This window comes from Rhinopithecus bieti, unplaced genomic scaffold, assembly GCF_001698545.2.
Source record: "Rhinopithecus bieti isolate Rb0 unplaced genomic scaffold, ASM169854v2 scaffold_61117, whole genome shotgun sequence".
Classification (NCBI taxonomy): Eukaryota; Metazoa; Chordata; class Mammalia; order Primates; family Cercopithecidae; genus Rhinopithecus; species Rhinopithecus bieti.
Genome location: NW_016824934.1, coordinates 1,276,594 through 1,292,468, shown reverse-complemented (window position 1 = coordinate 1,292,468; position 15,875 = coordinate 1,276,594). Strand labels below are relative to the sequence as shown.

The following is a 15,875-nucleotide window of genomic DNA, read 5'->3' as shown; positions in this document are numbered from 1 at the left end:
TAGACAGTGTCATCTGAATGGTCAAGACCACACAGCTAAGTGTTATATCAATCATACCCTAAAAACATAGTGACTAATGTTAGTGCATTTTCAAACAGTATAGGTCTTCTCTATGGCAATGCTTTGACAAGTGAATAAAAAGTAAACATGAAAAAACTAATATTCATATAGTTCTAAAACTGTGATATAAAATGTAAAAGCAGTTATGGGTATCGCATTTATCTGTTTGAAGTAAAACAGAAAATGCATGCAAAATTTAATAATGTAAAACAATACAGAGATTCTTTTGAGCTCAAAAAGAGACTAATCTGTCCTGTTTTTTCCTCCCCTTCTCTAAGATCAAAATGCCTTAAACCATTTTTGGATTAAGATAAATATGTGTATTTAAATGAAAAATAACTGACAAGGAATTGGGCTTGACTGCTTCAACAACTTTATAAAATATTTACCATTAAAACCAGATTATCTTGTGGTTGGGTGCAGTGGCTCATGTCTGTAATCCCAGAACTTTGGGAAGCTGAGGTAGGAAGGTAACTTGAGCTCAGGAGTTTAAGACTAGCCCTGGCAATGAAGCGAGACCCTGTCCCTACAAAAAATACAAAAAATTAGCCGAGTGTGGTGCTGTGTGCCTGTAATCCCAGCTACTCAGGAGGCTGAGCTGGGAGGATCGCTTGAGCCTGGGAGGTTGAGGCTGCAGTGAGCCATGATGGTGCCATAGCACTCCAGCTTGGGACAAAGAACGAGACCCTGTCTCAATCAATAAAACAGAGTATCTTAAGACTATTAAACATGATATTTACAAAAGAATGGGAAATGATTTTTCCTGGATGGTAGACAGAGGTGGGGTACAGACATACATAATCTCTAACTATCTTAAAAAGGCCACATGGAATAATGTAAAGAGAACAGGTTTTGGAGTCAGCCTAATTCAAATTCTGGCTGCATGATTTATTTAGCTTTGTGACCTGTGCAAGCTACCTCATCTCTGTAAGTCTCATCTGTAAAAGAAAGGTACTGAGAAGATTACCTATGACTCTTTGTGTGTATAAATAAGGGGCTTGGCACAAGTAGGAGCTGGGTAAATACAGGTCACCCCCCTGTGCAACTTTACCCTTGGAAAATTACCAACTTATGCAACTACTTGATCAGTGGCATACTAATTCAAAAGCATTATGAGTCTTTTTCAAGGGAAGAACGTTTTGCATGAAAATATAAAACGCCATAAATACAGACTTTCATACCAATTAGTAACCTCAAATTAATTTTTAAATATATGACTTAAGGACAGCCTTAAGCAAATCACTAGAAATGAATAAATACAAATATTTCCTATTCAAAAAATATTTACTGAGCTTTCACAGTATACCAGGATTGTTGTAAGCGCTTGGACTACAGACGTAAATGAATCAGATAAAGTCCCAGATCTCACAAAATTTATATTCTAGTTATAAAACACAAACTAGCATTTTAGAAAAAGGGAAGGAGTGTGATCCCAGAGCCCTGTCTAATATAAACACAACTTACAGTAAAATGTAGTTTTGCTTTTGCTAGAGATTTTCCAAAAGATTTCTGGGGATTCGTGAATCCCTAGACTAAGAATCCCTGCTAGACTCTGTTACAAATTTGCATTTTAAAAGTTGGGAAAATACCAGTATTGCTTGCGGTAAGAAGATGGAACACATTCTTAAAAGTTAGTTTAGTATGGAACACATACTAAAAAACAAATTTAGTAAACAAGAAGTTTCCCCTAAATAGTAACCTTTCTGAATATATATTAAAATTACTTAATTTCTGACTTTACTTTCTGAAAAATATTTATTTAAAAGATTTGTCTTAATTACAAGAAAAATGAATGAATCCCTATTTCTAGTGGTACTACTTATAATCATTTACAACAGAACAATTCTCTCCGATATAAGGCAGACATTTCAGGAGCCTAAGAAAAACCCTCTGATTTAACTCTGGCTAGAATTCTTTGTTTAAATATCTAAACAAAATAATTTTATTTAAAAAACACTTAATTTTTATAATACCTTCCAACTTTCTCCTCTTCTGTAATTCTACCATACTTTCATCTTTCTGACCCTGCAAGTTAATATCCAGCTCCCGGTGACATCATCCACACTGTTAAGAAGCATTTATGGAGCACCCCTGTGGCTAGCTTTTTGCTACAGTGGGTCAAGTTAAGAGCTAAGAATTTAATCACATGTCTGTATTTTCTTCATTCCTTCTCCTTCTGCGGTATTTTTCAGTACATTTCTGCTACTTGCAATTATAGTTCAATATTTTTCTAAGTTAGTGATTATTGTGAAAGGCATATAATGTTTCCCCATTTAGAATTCTAGGCTGCAAAGTCAGTTTTCATAGTAAACAAGGGAAGTTCCTTTAATCCATATATCTATGTAATGATAATAAGTTTACAGTTACCATTTGGTCTCTGTAATTATTTCACAAGTACCTGACTGCCTGCATCTCTTTAATAGGTAAATGTTTCTAACAGATTAAAATACCACAGATTTTTTTTGAGTCTATCATTCTTATGCTCCAAACATAAGGTTGGTTCATTACCCTAAAATGATGTCCAAAAGGCTGGTCTCTTAGCAAACACCTCTGCAACCTAAATTCTTATTTTTCACCACAGCAGTTCTCCGCTTTAGCCAAAAAAGATGTCCTTTCTTTTGAAGATAGCTTATACTTTGTCCATGCCTCTCCAGTCCACTTGAAAGGTCATCATCCTCATGTCATTTCTACCATTCAAATCATTCTTCAAATCCTATCTTTTCTCTAAGATGACTTTCCCCCTACTTAGCTGAACTTTCACAGCAATCACTGTCCAATTCACATGGCAATGGTCACATTCTGGATTTTGTCATTTATTTGTTACTAAGCATGGGAAATATTTTGATCATTTAAGGTGTGTTTATAATTACAGTGTAAGCTGTACTGAGCACACAAGTGGGGTCATGTCTTATGTTTTCTAGTCTTCGTCCTCTGTGAATCCACTATATGACACACTGTCAGTATTTGATCTGCTGATATTAACAGAACATTTATGTATGAAGGTAATTAAGTACATTAAGTCCCATTTCTATAGCCAAATAACAATCTATTTAAGGTTTATATATTGAGCATTTCCTCCTAGTTTCATAGTTCCGTTGCCTATTTACTCCCTGTTTATGTAGCTACTATGTGTAATCATTTTTTCTTTTTAAAAAATTTAAAAGTTACCCTTGGTATATGTTAAACAGAAAACCTTGTTTGGAGTAAAAATAGACTATTTTCTTGAGGGACCCCAAAATCCAGCAAGGTATATATATATATGTATTTTTAAAGATTACACATGAGGGTTGTACTTTGAAACATCTAAGGAAATGGGAGTACTTCTACGGCTAATAATGAATCAATAATTCTCTTCTGAGGGCTTATTTCCTCTAATCAAGGTAGTGGATGCCCTGTAGAATCTATAATCTAGCTGAAAAGGAAAGATTCTCTTCTCTCAACCTTCCAAATTACCACCATCCTTTTAGTCATGTCAACATCCTATACTCATTTCTTTGAGGGTTCTCTGATGGATCACACAAAATATTTGTATTTTTAAATTAATTTTCACACCTTTTGGGCAATTTTTTTTTTTTTTATTTTTTTTTTTTTTTTGTGTGTGTGTGTGTGACGGAGTTTTGCTCTTGTTGCCCAGGCTGGAGTGCAATGGAATGATCTCAGCTCACCACAACCTCCGCCTCCCGGGTTCAAGCAATTCTCCCGCCTCAGACTCCCAAGTAGCTGGGATTACAGGCATGCGCCACCATGCCCGGCTAATTTTGTATGTTTAGTGGAGACGGGGTTTCTCCATGTTGGTCAGGCTGATCTCAAACTCCTGACCTCAGGTGATCCGCCCGCCTCGGCCTCCCAAAGTGCTGGGATTACAGGCGTGAGCCACCGTGCCCGGCCTTGGGTACAATTCTTAATACTTCGAGGTACCTGCCACAAAAAAAGACTCAGAATTACTGCACTAGACCAAGATATAAATTATAATTAGCAATATATAGCATCACTTTTATATGACTCACTAAAACTATATTAATTAAATTTTCCTTTTTGCCAGGACACTTTTACTGTTAAGGAAAAGAAACTCTATTATACTGCTATGTAATAATGAATCCTAGCAAATAATACAATTGAGATGATACATGATTTCTAGCCAATGGATACTGTCTCTCTTAATCTGCCAAGAGGAGCTGGAGACTGGAGGGGGGCTCTTCCTCCCCATCAGTTTCATTTCTAAGTTTGGCTCCCTTAAAGCTTTGAAGCATATATATTTAAATTTAAGTAATTTATTTTTAGACATAAAACTTGAAAACCCAAGAGAAAAATACTTATTTGAACTAACTTGGATTGGAAAAAAAAAAAAAGACACTTCTGTCTCATGGTAATAGTACTAAAACAAAACAAAACAATACAGAGGAGCAGCTGGCAGCTCACTGACATTTTGAAGGAAAGCAAAATAAAAGGTAAGGGCATAGAGTCTTGGTCTGATGAAGTACAGCAAGGCACAACAGAAACGGTTATCTCAGCTCAACGCTCATATACCCATAACACAACAATAATATTAGAAAAACTATCCTCGGGTATTCCAAGTGGGTATACAGGGGTACTGAAAGGTCTGGTCATAAAATAATAACTCACTCACTATCGCTAACTTCTGGTGATGGCAGCAGCCTGCTGGAGGAGAAATTGAGATATTTAAAAGAGCATTCTTGCCTCAAAATTAAGGTTTAAAGGAGAAGAAGGAAAAGCAGACATATAGAGAATAAAGACAGCGCAAATCAAAAAGGTCATTTGATGCCCAGAAAGTGACAACAAAGCTATCTACAAAACAAAATATTATCTCTACCTTCAATACATTTTCTTAAACTTTAACTGACACCTTAAAATGAAAAGCAGTAGTAATTTACTACAGACTATAATTTATTATAGACTCCATTAATGTAAATGTACTCATATTTAGTATTTATATTATGAAATTACTTCAAATGCTTATGAAATAAAATAAAACTTACCCCATCACTTTCTCTATGTGGATTCAGTCTACTATAAACAGCTTCAATTACATTGCGCCTAAAAAAAAATCATGCTTTAGTTTTATTAAATTACATAGAATTTTAAGCTTGTGAATATCTCAATATTTCATCCTGACCACACTAAAAAAGTAACTGCTAAACTCTATACTTGTCAAGAACATACTTTCGGCCAGGCGCGGTGGCTCAAGCCTGTGATCCCAGCACTTTGGGAGGCCGAGATGGGCGGATCACGAGATCAGGAGATCGAGACCATCCTGGCTAACATGGTGAAACCCCGTCTCTACTAAAAAAAGTACGAAAAAACTAACCGGGCGAGATGGCAGGCACCTGTATTCCCAGCTACTTGGGAGGCTGAGGCAGGAGTAAACCGGGAGGCGGAGCTTGCAGTGAGCTGAGATCTGGCCACTGCACTCCAGCCTGGGTGACAGAGCGAGACTCCGTCTCAAAAAAAAAACATACTTCCTACACTTCACTCTCAGAATCTGATTTTGCACAATCCATTTATACTCATTAGCAAGGAAAGAAGGACCTTCATACCCAAAGAGAATGATAGATTTTTTTTAACATCGTTTTTGGATGAAGTTTTAAGAATTCTTCTCTACCATAAGAAACACTAACCCATTTCACCTCTCTAGATAATTGATGTACTTCTGATTTAAGTTTCCTTACCCCAAATTATTTAATTACTAATTATAAACGAACTCAAAATTAGCTCTTTTTGTTCTACTTACTTGCCAGCAAGACCTCCCCCAGGAGGCAAATTTGGGATATTTTCTGCAGACAAGATGCGCATGACATGGGCAAGATCAGGCATTCCTTCCTCGCCAGACTTCTCCATAATCTCTGTAGGTTTTTAAAAAAAGTTCCTAAATTAATGTGATAAGCCAGTACTCACCAAGAAGTGAAACAAGAATACTATTTGGTAGTACCTATTTTAAAATATATTTTAAAAAATCATCATCAGCACACAAAAAATTTTTAAAAAGTAATACAAGAAGCTACTTATTGACTGAAACACTGTCATGCAGGGGAAAAAAGGAAAACACAGTTATTTGCACATATATGTTCATTCCAGCATTATTCATAAAAGCAAAAATTGGAACAAACTAAATGTTCAGCAACAAGAGGACAGTTAAAAAAACTTTGGTGTAGCCATTGAGTGAAATGGTTTATAATCACTAAAAATTACGTAATAGGTGTCTCGATGAATACAGAAACAGCTACATGGAAAAATACTTCTGATCTAATATTAAAATAATGTAAAAGTTATGAATGCCATTACTAAAGGATAACAAAAGTTTACCTGGATAAGAATTATAAGAAAAGGGGAGAAATTAAAATCATTTTACAGGTTGATACTTACCTGAAATAGTTATATTCTACAGCATTTTTTTTTTTTTTGGAGACAGACTTTCACTCTTGTTGCCCAGGCTGGAGTGCAATGGTGCGATCTTGGCTCACCGCAACCTCCGCCTCCTGGGTTCAAGCGATTCTCCTGCCTCAGCCTCCCAAGTAGCTGGGATTACAGGCCATGTGCCACCACGCCTGGCTAATTTTGTATTTTTAGTAGAGACGGGGTTTCTCCATGTTGGTCAGGCTGGTCTCGAACTCCCAACCTCAAGTGATCCGCCTGCCTCGGCCTCCTGAAGTGCTGGGATTACAGGCGTGAGCCACCGCACCCAACCCAGGCCTTACTTTTAAAACAAAAAAAGGCAGTGTCTTCAGCAACCCTTGAGACACAAAATCCAAACTGTTTTACCATGCCTCACAAGACCCTTACATTGACTTTAACATTTCCTACTCTTTCAACTTTGCCCCTGCCTCCCTCATCTCCAGAGGATCTACTCAAAGACTTCTACTTTGTAGATCTTCACATGTACTCTTTTCATTGGTTTGGGAACAATTCTCACACTAATCCAACTCCTCTGTATGGTGAATGCTCTTTTTTTTTTTTTGAGACGCTGGAGTGCAGTGGCACTATCTCGGCTCACTGCAACCTCTGACTCCCTGGTTCAAGCAAGTCTCCTGCCTCAGCCTCCCGAGTAGCTAGGATTATAGGCATGTGCCACCATGCCCAGCTAATTTTTGTATTTTAGTAGAGACGGGGTTTCACTATGTTGGCCAGGCTGGTCTTGAACTCCTGTCCTCGTGATCCATCTGCCTTGGCCTCTCAAAATGGTGGGATTATAGGCATGAGCCACGAGGCCCAGCTATGAAGGCCTATTTTCATCCTCGAGGTTTCAATTTTATATGTCACATTCTCAAATCCTTCTCTGACCTAAGTCTGAGTAGGTACACTGCAATACATTCCCATATGCATGACATGTACTGCATACTATAATGCTATATACTCCCATATTCATGATGTTTATTGGGTCATAGACTGCAAGCTTCATTAAAGCAGGTCTAAGTTTTCTACCTTAAGTCTGTGTCTTATAGTATAAGGCTTCTCAACATCAACAGCACTGACATTTTATACCAGACAATTTTTTTGTTGTGGAGGTTGTCCTGTGCACTGTGGAATATCAAGCAGCATCCCTGGCCTCCATTCACTAGATGCCAGTGGCACTCCCTCAGCTATGACACCAAAAATGTCTCCAGGCATTTTTGTCTCCTCTACTCTAGTCCAATTTACCACTACCATGTATTAACACATAATTTCTAACTGGTATTTTGCCTTCTCTTGTCCCCTTTATATAATCTCTTCTCCATACAGCAACTAAGAGAGATCATTTGGAAAAAAAGAACAAATCACTCTTGTACTCAAAATCTTCCATTGAATTCCCACCACAAGTCAAATAAAGTCCAAAGTCCTCACATTGGTCTACAGAACCCTACATGATATGCCTCCTACAAACCCCTTAATCTTCCTCTAGTTTTCTACTGGCTCATTCTAACCCAGCTACACTCACTAAGAACATTCCCTCCTAGTCTTTGCTGTTCTCATTGCCTGGAATGTTCTTCCCTCAGATATTCTCTCTCCATGCAGGTCTCTGCTCAAATGTCCTTCCTCACAGAGACATTCCTAACCAATATTCCTTGTTGCTCTCTGCTTACTCTACTTCTCTATTTAAAAAACAGGTTTTTACTAGAATACAAATTCCATAAGATTTCTTTTTCTGCTACATCCTCAGTGATATGTGTTCAATAAACACTGAGTAAATCTATATGTAGAAAGCAATGTGAACTACTATTTCCTGTTTATTTTAATATTATTCCTTTCCTACCTGACCAAGTCATCACTAAAAGCATATACACAGATTTACCGAGTTACCAAAAAATTTAAAGTCATATTACATGATTTAAAACCCCAGAAGAAACACAATGCTCCTGAAGAACACTGCTTTATAAATAAAAGTTACTTTTCTTTTTTTTTTTTTAAAGACATGTTCTTCCTCTGTGGCCCAGGCTCGAGTGGAGTGGTGCCATCACAGCTCACTGTTTAACACCAAACTCCTGGAACTCAAGCGATCCTCCTGTTTCAATCTTCCAGCAGCTGGAACTACAGGTGTGCACCAACATGCCCTGCTATTTTTTAAAACTTTTTTGTAGGTCTATGATGACCAGGCTGGTCTTGAACTCCTAGTCTCAAGCAATCCTTCTGTCTCGGCATCCCAAGGATTATAGGTGTAAGCTACTGTGAAGTTACATTTTAAGTACCAACTTAATTTGTAGTGGCTGCCGAGCTAACAATTTTGTTTCCTGATTAATAATAACTATTTGCTACAGGCCCTAGAGATCATATAACATATTTGTTATCTCTCCTATATAATATATACTTTGGAAAGTTACAAACTATGCAAAAGAAAATTAATATTATTAACTCATGTTAAACTGAATTGACCACTCCTTTAAGAAATTAAAATGTGGCTATTACAGAAGTTAAGAGTTTATACAAGTTACAGTTTGCTGAGGACTTACAACATGCTAGGCACCATAATAGGTGCTTAACAAACAAAATTCTCATTTATTTTGACAAAAACTCTTTCCTTGGACCAAACCTTCAGCAAGACTCTTGAGTTCTTTCTGACTAAGAGACTTTGGGCTCCCTCTCTGTCCTTGTAGAAACCAGGCTGACTGAGAATCCTGCTCAGTTTACTGAAAACCCCCACACACTTGGTATATGACCACTCTGGATATTTCAGCCTGGCCTGCCATCCTATCAAGTCAGTTTAGCCAGAAACCCCTTCCTTATGTTGATGCTTTCTCTTAGTAATAATTTTTCACCCACTGACACTCCCAGCACTCAGCTCCTTTGTTATAAATTCCACTTATCTTTATGGGACCCCAAGTTGAGTTTAATTTTTCTGCCACTGCAAGATTCTATCATAGTGGTGTCCCTATATCTGCTGCCATGGCCCCCCTGAAAAAATATCTGCCTTACCATCTTTAACAAGTGTCATCAATAAGCTTTTTCTGTAACAATCTATTTAAAAAAAAAAAAACTCTATGGGGCCAGGTGTGGTGGCTCAAGCCTGTAATCCCAGCACTTTGGGTGGCCAAGGTGGTGGATCACCAGGTCAGGAAATCTAGACCATCCTGGCTAACACGGTGAAACCCCGTCTCTACTAAAAATACAAAAAGAAATTAGCCGGGTGTGGTGGCGGGCGCCTGTAGTCCCAGCTACTTAGGAGGCTGAGGCAGGAGAATGGTGTGAACTCGGAAGGTGAAGCTTACAGTGAGCCGAGATCGCACCACTGCATTCCAGCCTGGGGGACAGAGCGAAACTATGTATCAAAAAAACAAAAAACAAAAAAAACAAAAAAGAACCCTCTATGGTTGGTGTTTTTATCTTTAGTTTCCAATAAAGTAACTGGAGCCTTGAGGGGTTAAGCAAGTTGGATAAGATCACATAACAGGCAGCTGACCAAACTTGAGAGTTCTTCCTAAAATAAAAACTACCCGGTTTCTTTATGAATGAGGAAGAAGGAAACTGAGAGAATTCCTTCCATCTTCTGATAAACTATAGTCAGCAATCTGCAACCCCAATATACTACAATTTATCATTAAACATTAACTCCTATAAAAATAGCTCCTCTTAATAATATTATCAATAGGAATATAACCGTATCTGACATAATCTTCAATGTGTTCTTACATGTTTCTCACGTTTCCATCACCCTCAAAGCAGGACTCACTGAGACTCAAAAGCACTGAGACCTAAAAACAAGATTCATTTAGGGCTGAGGAAACTGTAGGCCCACAAAAAACTTTAAGCACATTGTTTAGGGTGCATAGCTAGATAGTTGTAGAGACAGAAAAGCTAAATCCCCATTCTCCAAATTTGCAAAAGACTCTCCTTGGTTTTATACTTTTAACTGTAATTATATATTAGAAATCACAGATCTTCACACTTCAAAACTCTCACCAATTACTGTGGCCTACTATATACAAAATGACTCATAACAGGCCGAATTCAACAAGCCCATTACACCATCATCATAAGTTATATCATTCAAATGTATTTTCTCCTAAAAAAAAAAAAATCAAAACATAAAAGTGTTAGGAGAAAATACAGGTAACTACGTAACCTTGAGTGGAAGAGCTTGGTATGATATCAAAGTTCTCCTGCAAAGAAAAGAAAAAAGACTGACATCTAACCTTTATAAAAAGTAATTTCATATCTTTAAAAATAGGCATATATAAAATTTTTTTCAAAGGTTATATTAAGATTATATGATACTACTTCGCTTCTCAGGGTTGAAAGTAAAAAAGAAAAGGGCCTTAAGACTGAAAAATACATTCTCAATTTATCAGGGTAACCACTAAATTTTTTTTTTTAACTAAATGGAATTTTTTTTTTTTTTTTTGAAACAGAGTCTTGCTCTGTCGTCCAGCCTGGAGTGCAGTGGCACAATCTCGGCTCACTGCAAGCCCCACCTCCCAGGTTCACGCCATTCTCCTGCCTCAGCCTCCCGAGTAGCTGGGACTACAGGCACCCGCCACCACACCCGGGTAATTTCTTTTTGTATTTTTAGTAGAGACGGGGTTTCACCGTGTTAGGCAGGATGGTCTCAATCTCCTGACCTCGTGATCTGCCCTCCTTGGCCTCCCAAAGTGCTGGGATTACAGGCCTGAACCGCTGTGCCCAGCCTACTAAATGGAATTTTTTAAAGACTGTGTAACTAATAAGCAAATCCTAGGATGAACTGGAATACATCTAAAAGGCAAGAATGGAGGATTAAAAAAAAAAATAGATGAAACAAGAAAGACGGCAGATTTAAACTCAAACATATCAGCAATTACATTAAAGATAAACAGACTAGCTTCTCCCTTCTCTTGTTCCTGAATAATTTTGTCCAACACCATTAGATTTGCTTAGCTAAGCAAAACAAATCTTTCAGGGAGTGGAGGGGGAAATAGTGGCCACAAACTGGTCCAGAATGGGATATTCATGGCTAACCACAGTAAGCATAGCTTTAGGATGGCTACAGGGATGGGCAATGTGGAGTGAGGAAGGCATATGCATGAAGGTTAGCCGTGATAGAAGAGAGTTATAAATATGAAAAGGGAGAAAACTACAAAAAATCCTGTAATACTATACAGTTGTGGGCAGGACAAAAAGATGCTACAACAAGTTTTAAGAGGTTCTCATTGGCTGAAACAGTTTATAATGCAACGAATAGAAGAGGAATCCGCGAGTCTGTGCTCATATAAATAAACAGGTAGAAAAGAAAATTTTTCTTTGCAGTAAAATGCTAACACATATAAAAAGAATGACTGAGCCAGGCGCTGTGGTTCACGCCTGTAATGCCAGCACTTTCGGAGGCCAAGATGGGCGGATCACCTGAGGTCAGGAAGTTTGAGATCAGCCTGACCAGCATGGAGAAATCCCATCTCTATTAAAAATACAAAACTGGCCAGGCATGATGGCACGTGCCTGTAATCCCAGCTACTCAGGAGGGTGAGGCAGGAGAGTCACTTGAACCTGGGAGGCAGAGGGTGCGGTGAGCTGAGATCACGCCATTGCACTCCAGCCTGGGCAACAACAGCAAAACTCCATCTCAAAAAAAAAAAAAAGAATGACTAAATCAGAAAATCACCAGTTGGCTATCATTCTTCAGGCAAAAATCACAAATGGATGCTAAAACTATCTGCTGAAATCTTAATGGGTAATATAGGTTATTAACAATCTCAAAGTGTATCCCCATAGAATACTTATGAGCAAATATAACATATTTATTAAATACTTATTAGGTATAACATAATTATTAATTAAGTAACCTGAAACATAACAACCCAAGAAAGTCACAAAAGATGTTAACATTATAAATCAACATTGCATGCCTCCCTGATTGTGATGCACTGAGAACAATCTACAATCACTTCCACGGTATTCCTGCCAATGTATAACCTAAATCTTATCAAGAGGAAACATCAGCCAACCCAAGCTGCACATTGCACAAACCTGTAATCTTAAAAAATGTAAAGGTCCACAGAAATAAAAAAAAGGAATAAAAGAAATAAAAAAAAAATAGAACTTTTTCCATTGAGGGTGAGACTAAAGAGGTATGATAGCTAAATGCAGCACACATGCTCTAGACTGCACCTGGACCTACATATGATATTACTGGGATAATCAGGGAAATTTAAATGGGATCTGTGGATTACATATTAATATTGTATCAACGTTAATTCCTTAATTTTTTTCCCCCTCGATACAGAGTCTCGCTCTGTCATCCAGGTTAGAGTGCAGTGGCATGATCTCGGCTCACTGCAACCTCTGCTTTCCAGGTTCAAGCAGTTCTCCCACCTCAGCCTCCCGAGTAGCTGGGATTACAGGCACCCGTCACCAGGCCTGACTAATTTTTGTATTTTTAGCACAGATGGGATTTAACCATATTGGCCAGGCTGGTCTTGAACTCCTGACCTCCTGATCCGCCGACCTTGGCCTCTCAAAGTGCTGGGATTACAGGTGTGAGCCACCGTGCCGGGCCAATTTCCTAATTTTTATGGATGTACTACAGTTATGTAGTGTTATGTAATCTTCGTTTTATTAAGGAGTACTGATATATCACATTTGCAACTTTCAATTGATTTGGCTCAGGAAAAAGGTAGTAACATGGGGGGCAGGGGAGTAAGGGGAGAGAGAGGGGAGAGGGAAGGAAGGAGGAAGAGAGAAAATGAGAATGTTACAGAAAGTATATACAGAGATGCACCAAACGTGGTATTATATAAACAAATGAGGAATCTAGGTAAAGAATACTACATGTACATGGGAGCTCCTGTGATACTTTTGCAACTTTTCTGTATGTTTAAAATTATTAGGCTGGGTGTGGTGGCTCACGCCTGTAATCCCAGCAGTTTGGTAGGCCGATGTGGGAGGATCGCTTGAGTCCAGGAATTTGAGACCACTCTGGGCAACACAGTGAGGCTCATCTCTACAAAAAATAAAGAAAACTAGCCAGCTGTGGTGGCACATGCCTGTAGTTCCAGCTACTTGGGAGAAGCTAAGGTGAGAGGATCACTTGAGCCCAGGGAGTTGAGGCTGCAGTGAGCCGAGATCACGCCCCTGTACTCCAGCCTGAGCAACAAAAAGAGCAAGACCCTGTCTCAAAAAAATAAAAAAATTATTGCCAAATGAAGTTTAAAAAAATATGTAAAATAATCTTTTGAAACACTAATCTTAACTCTATCAATAAAAGGGAAAGGATACTGTAATGAATTGCAATGATAATTAAACCAGGAAGGGAGAATTAGTATTAGTGGAATTAGAGTACTTGGTTTTCATGATATTGTTAAGGGAAATTTCAATGGATTCTCCACTTACTAGTAGGAATGTATGCAGGGAAAGAAAAGAAAAGAAAGAAAGAAAAAAAAAAACCAGCAAGCTCTAACCAACTACCTTGAAATTATGTTTCTCTTTGGTGGTGAAACAGACATATTTGTCTTCTCCCTGTCAATAAATCTCCACACATTGGTCCAAGATAGTAAATTTTAGACAGATGTGTTTTTTCAAGGACTTGTTTTGAAATACTTGTTTGTCCTATGTAATTTTTTTGGGGGGGGAAGACGGAGTCTCGCTCTGTCGCCCAGGCTGGAGTGCAGTGGTATGATCTCAGCTCACTGCAACCTCCACCTCCCAGATTGAAGCAATTCTCCTGCCTGAGCCTCCTGAGTAGCTGGGACTACACGTGCATGCCACCATTTCCGGCTAATTTTTTGTATTTTTAGTAGAGACGGGGTTTCACCATGTTAGCCAGGATGGTGTCGATCTGACCTCGTGATCTGCCCGCCTCAGCCCTCAGCCTCCCAAAGCGCTGGGATTACAGGTGTGAGCCACCACGCCTGGCCAGGAAATTTTAAAATAATCATTTGATAAACAAAAATAATACTTTCCCTCTCTAAATTTTTTTTTTCTTGAGATAGAGTCTTGCTGTGTCACCCAGGCGACAAAAGTGCTAGGATTACAGGCATGAGCTACCGTGCCTGGCCTGTCTGTATTTTTAAAAAGCTTCTGTCTTACCTTCAACCCGTGATTCCAAGTGCTTATCCAACTCTGAATCTTTTTTCACCGCTTCATCTGAGACCTTGGGAGCATTTGAAAAGCAAACTAGTACAATACTCATGTTATCTCGACTTCCCTGTATATTAAAGAAAAAAAAGAAAAAAATTGTATTTCTACAGTCTATCAACTATTATTTACTTCAAAATACTTTAAGCAATTATAGTTTATTTAATCATCCAGAACGTTTATGTTCAACACATTCATTTTTATTCCAATGAACTACTGAAAACACAACTTGAAGAAACAAGGTGTCTATATATGGGTAGATCTGTAAGTATTTTTGTATTTTTAATTCTGGTGAACTATTCTTCCCATCACCATTCCAGTCTGAGAAATGAAGATATCTTCAATACATATTAAATCTTCTAAACTATTTCCCACTCAAGACTATTCCCAAACTGGCTTAAGTCCACAATGGATCCTCCCAAACACATATGCAAATGTTTTCCAGCTTAACTTTTACACTGCATCAGAGCAATGCTACGACTGTGAATTTAACATAGCTGAAATTTGTTATCCAGTGGAATACCCAAAATGCTAAACTGAACAATTATTATTTTTTGAGACAAAGTTTCACTCTTGTTGCCCAGGCTGGAGCACAATGGCACAATCTTGGCTCACTGCAACCTCCGCCTCCCGGGTTCAAGTGATTCTCCTGCCTCAGCCTCCTGAGTAGCTGGGATTACAGGCAACCGCCACCATGCCCGGCTAATTTTTTTATATTTAGTAGAGAGAGGGTTTCACAATGTTGACCTGGCTGGTCTTGAACTTCTGACCTCAGGTGATCCATCGACCTCAGCCTCCCAAAGTGCTGGGATTCATAGGCATGAGTCACCGCACCCAGCCCCACAACTATTAATACAAGAAACCATTCAAAGGGCACAGCAACAGTAGACTGTAACTGGACAACTGAGATCCAACTGTAGTCATATAATAACTTTTAAAGAAAAGACATCAGATTGTTGTACAGTCGCAAATAGTTTCAGAGTCTTTATAAAGTGGCTAAAATAGCTAATTTAAGGACATATTTTATTTATCCCTTTTAACCACACCCTCACAAATTACCTGCGTTAAAAAGGAAGCACAGGCCGGGCGCGGTGGCTCACGCCTGTAATCCCAGCAATTTGGGAGGCTGAGGCGGGTGGATCACAAGGTCAGGGGTTCAAGACCAGCCTCATTAACATGGTGAAACTCTGTCTCTACTAAAAATACAAAAATTATCCAGGCGTGGTGGCATGTGCCTGTAATCCCAGCTATTCAGGAGGCTGAGGCAGGAGAATCACTTGAAC

General features: G+C 38.5%; 1 protein-coding gene across 5 annotated transcripts in view; it reads right to left on the bottom strand.

The window, feature by feature from the left end:
• The window catches only part of PPM1B (protein phosphatase, Mg2+/Mn2+ dependent 1B), a 93,623-nt gene that overhangs the window by 17,361 nt on the left and 60,387 nt on the right, over positions 1-15,875 (bottom strand). For all 5 annotated transcript variants that reach the window (XM_017862703.1, XM_017862702.1, XM_017862700.1 and 2 more), the window contains exons 3-5: positions 14,545-14,662; positions 5,810-5,921; positions 5,058-5,115 (exon numbers count right to left, since the gene is read on the bottom strand). In XM_017862703.1, the coding sequence (XP_017718192.1) occupies positions 5,058-5,115; positions 5,810-5,921; positions 14,545-14,662 (288 nt within the window). The remainder of the gene's footprint in view (positions 1-5,057; positions 5,116-5,809; positions 5,922-14,544; positions 14,663-15,875) is intronic.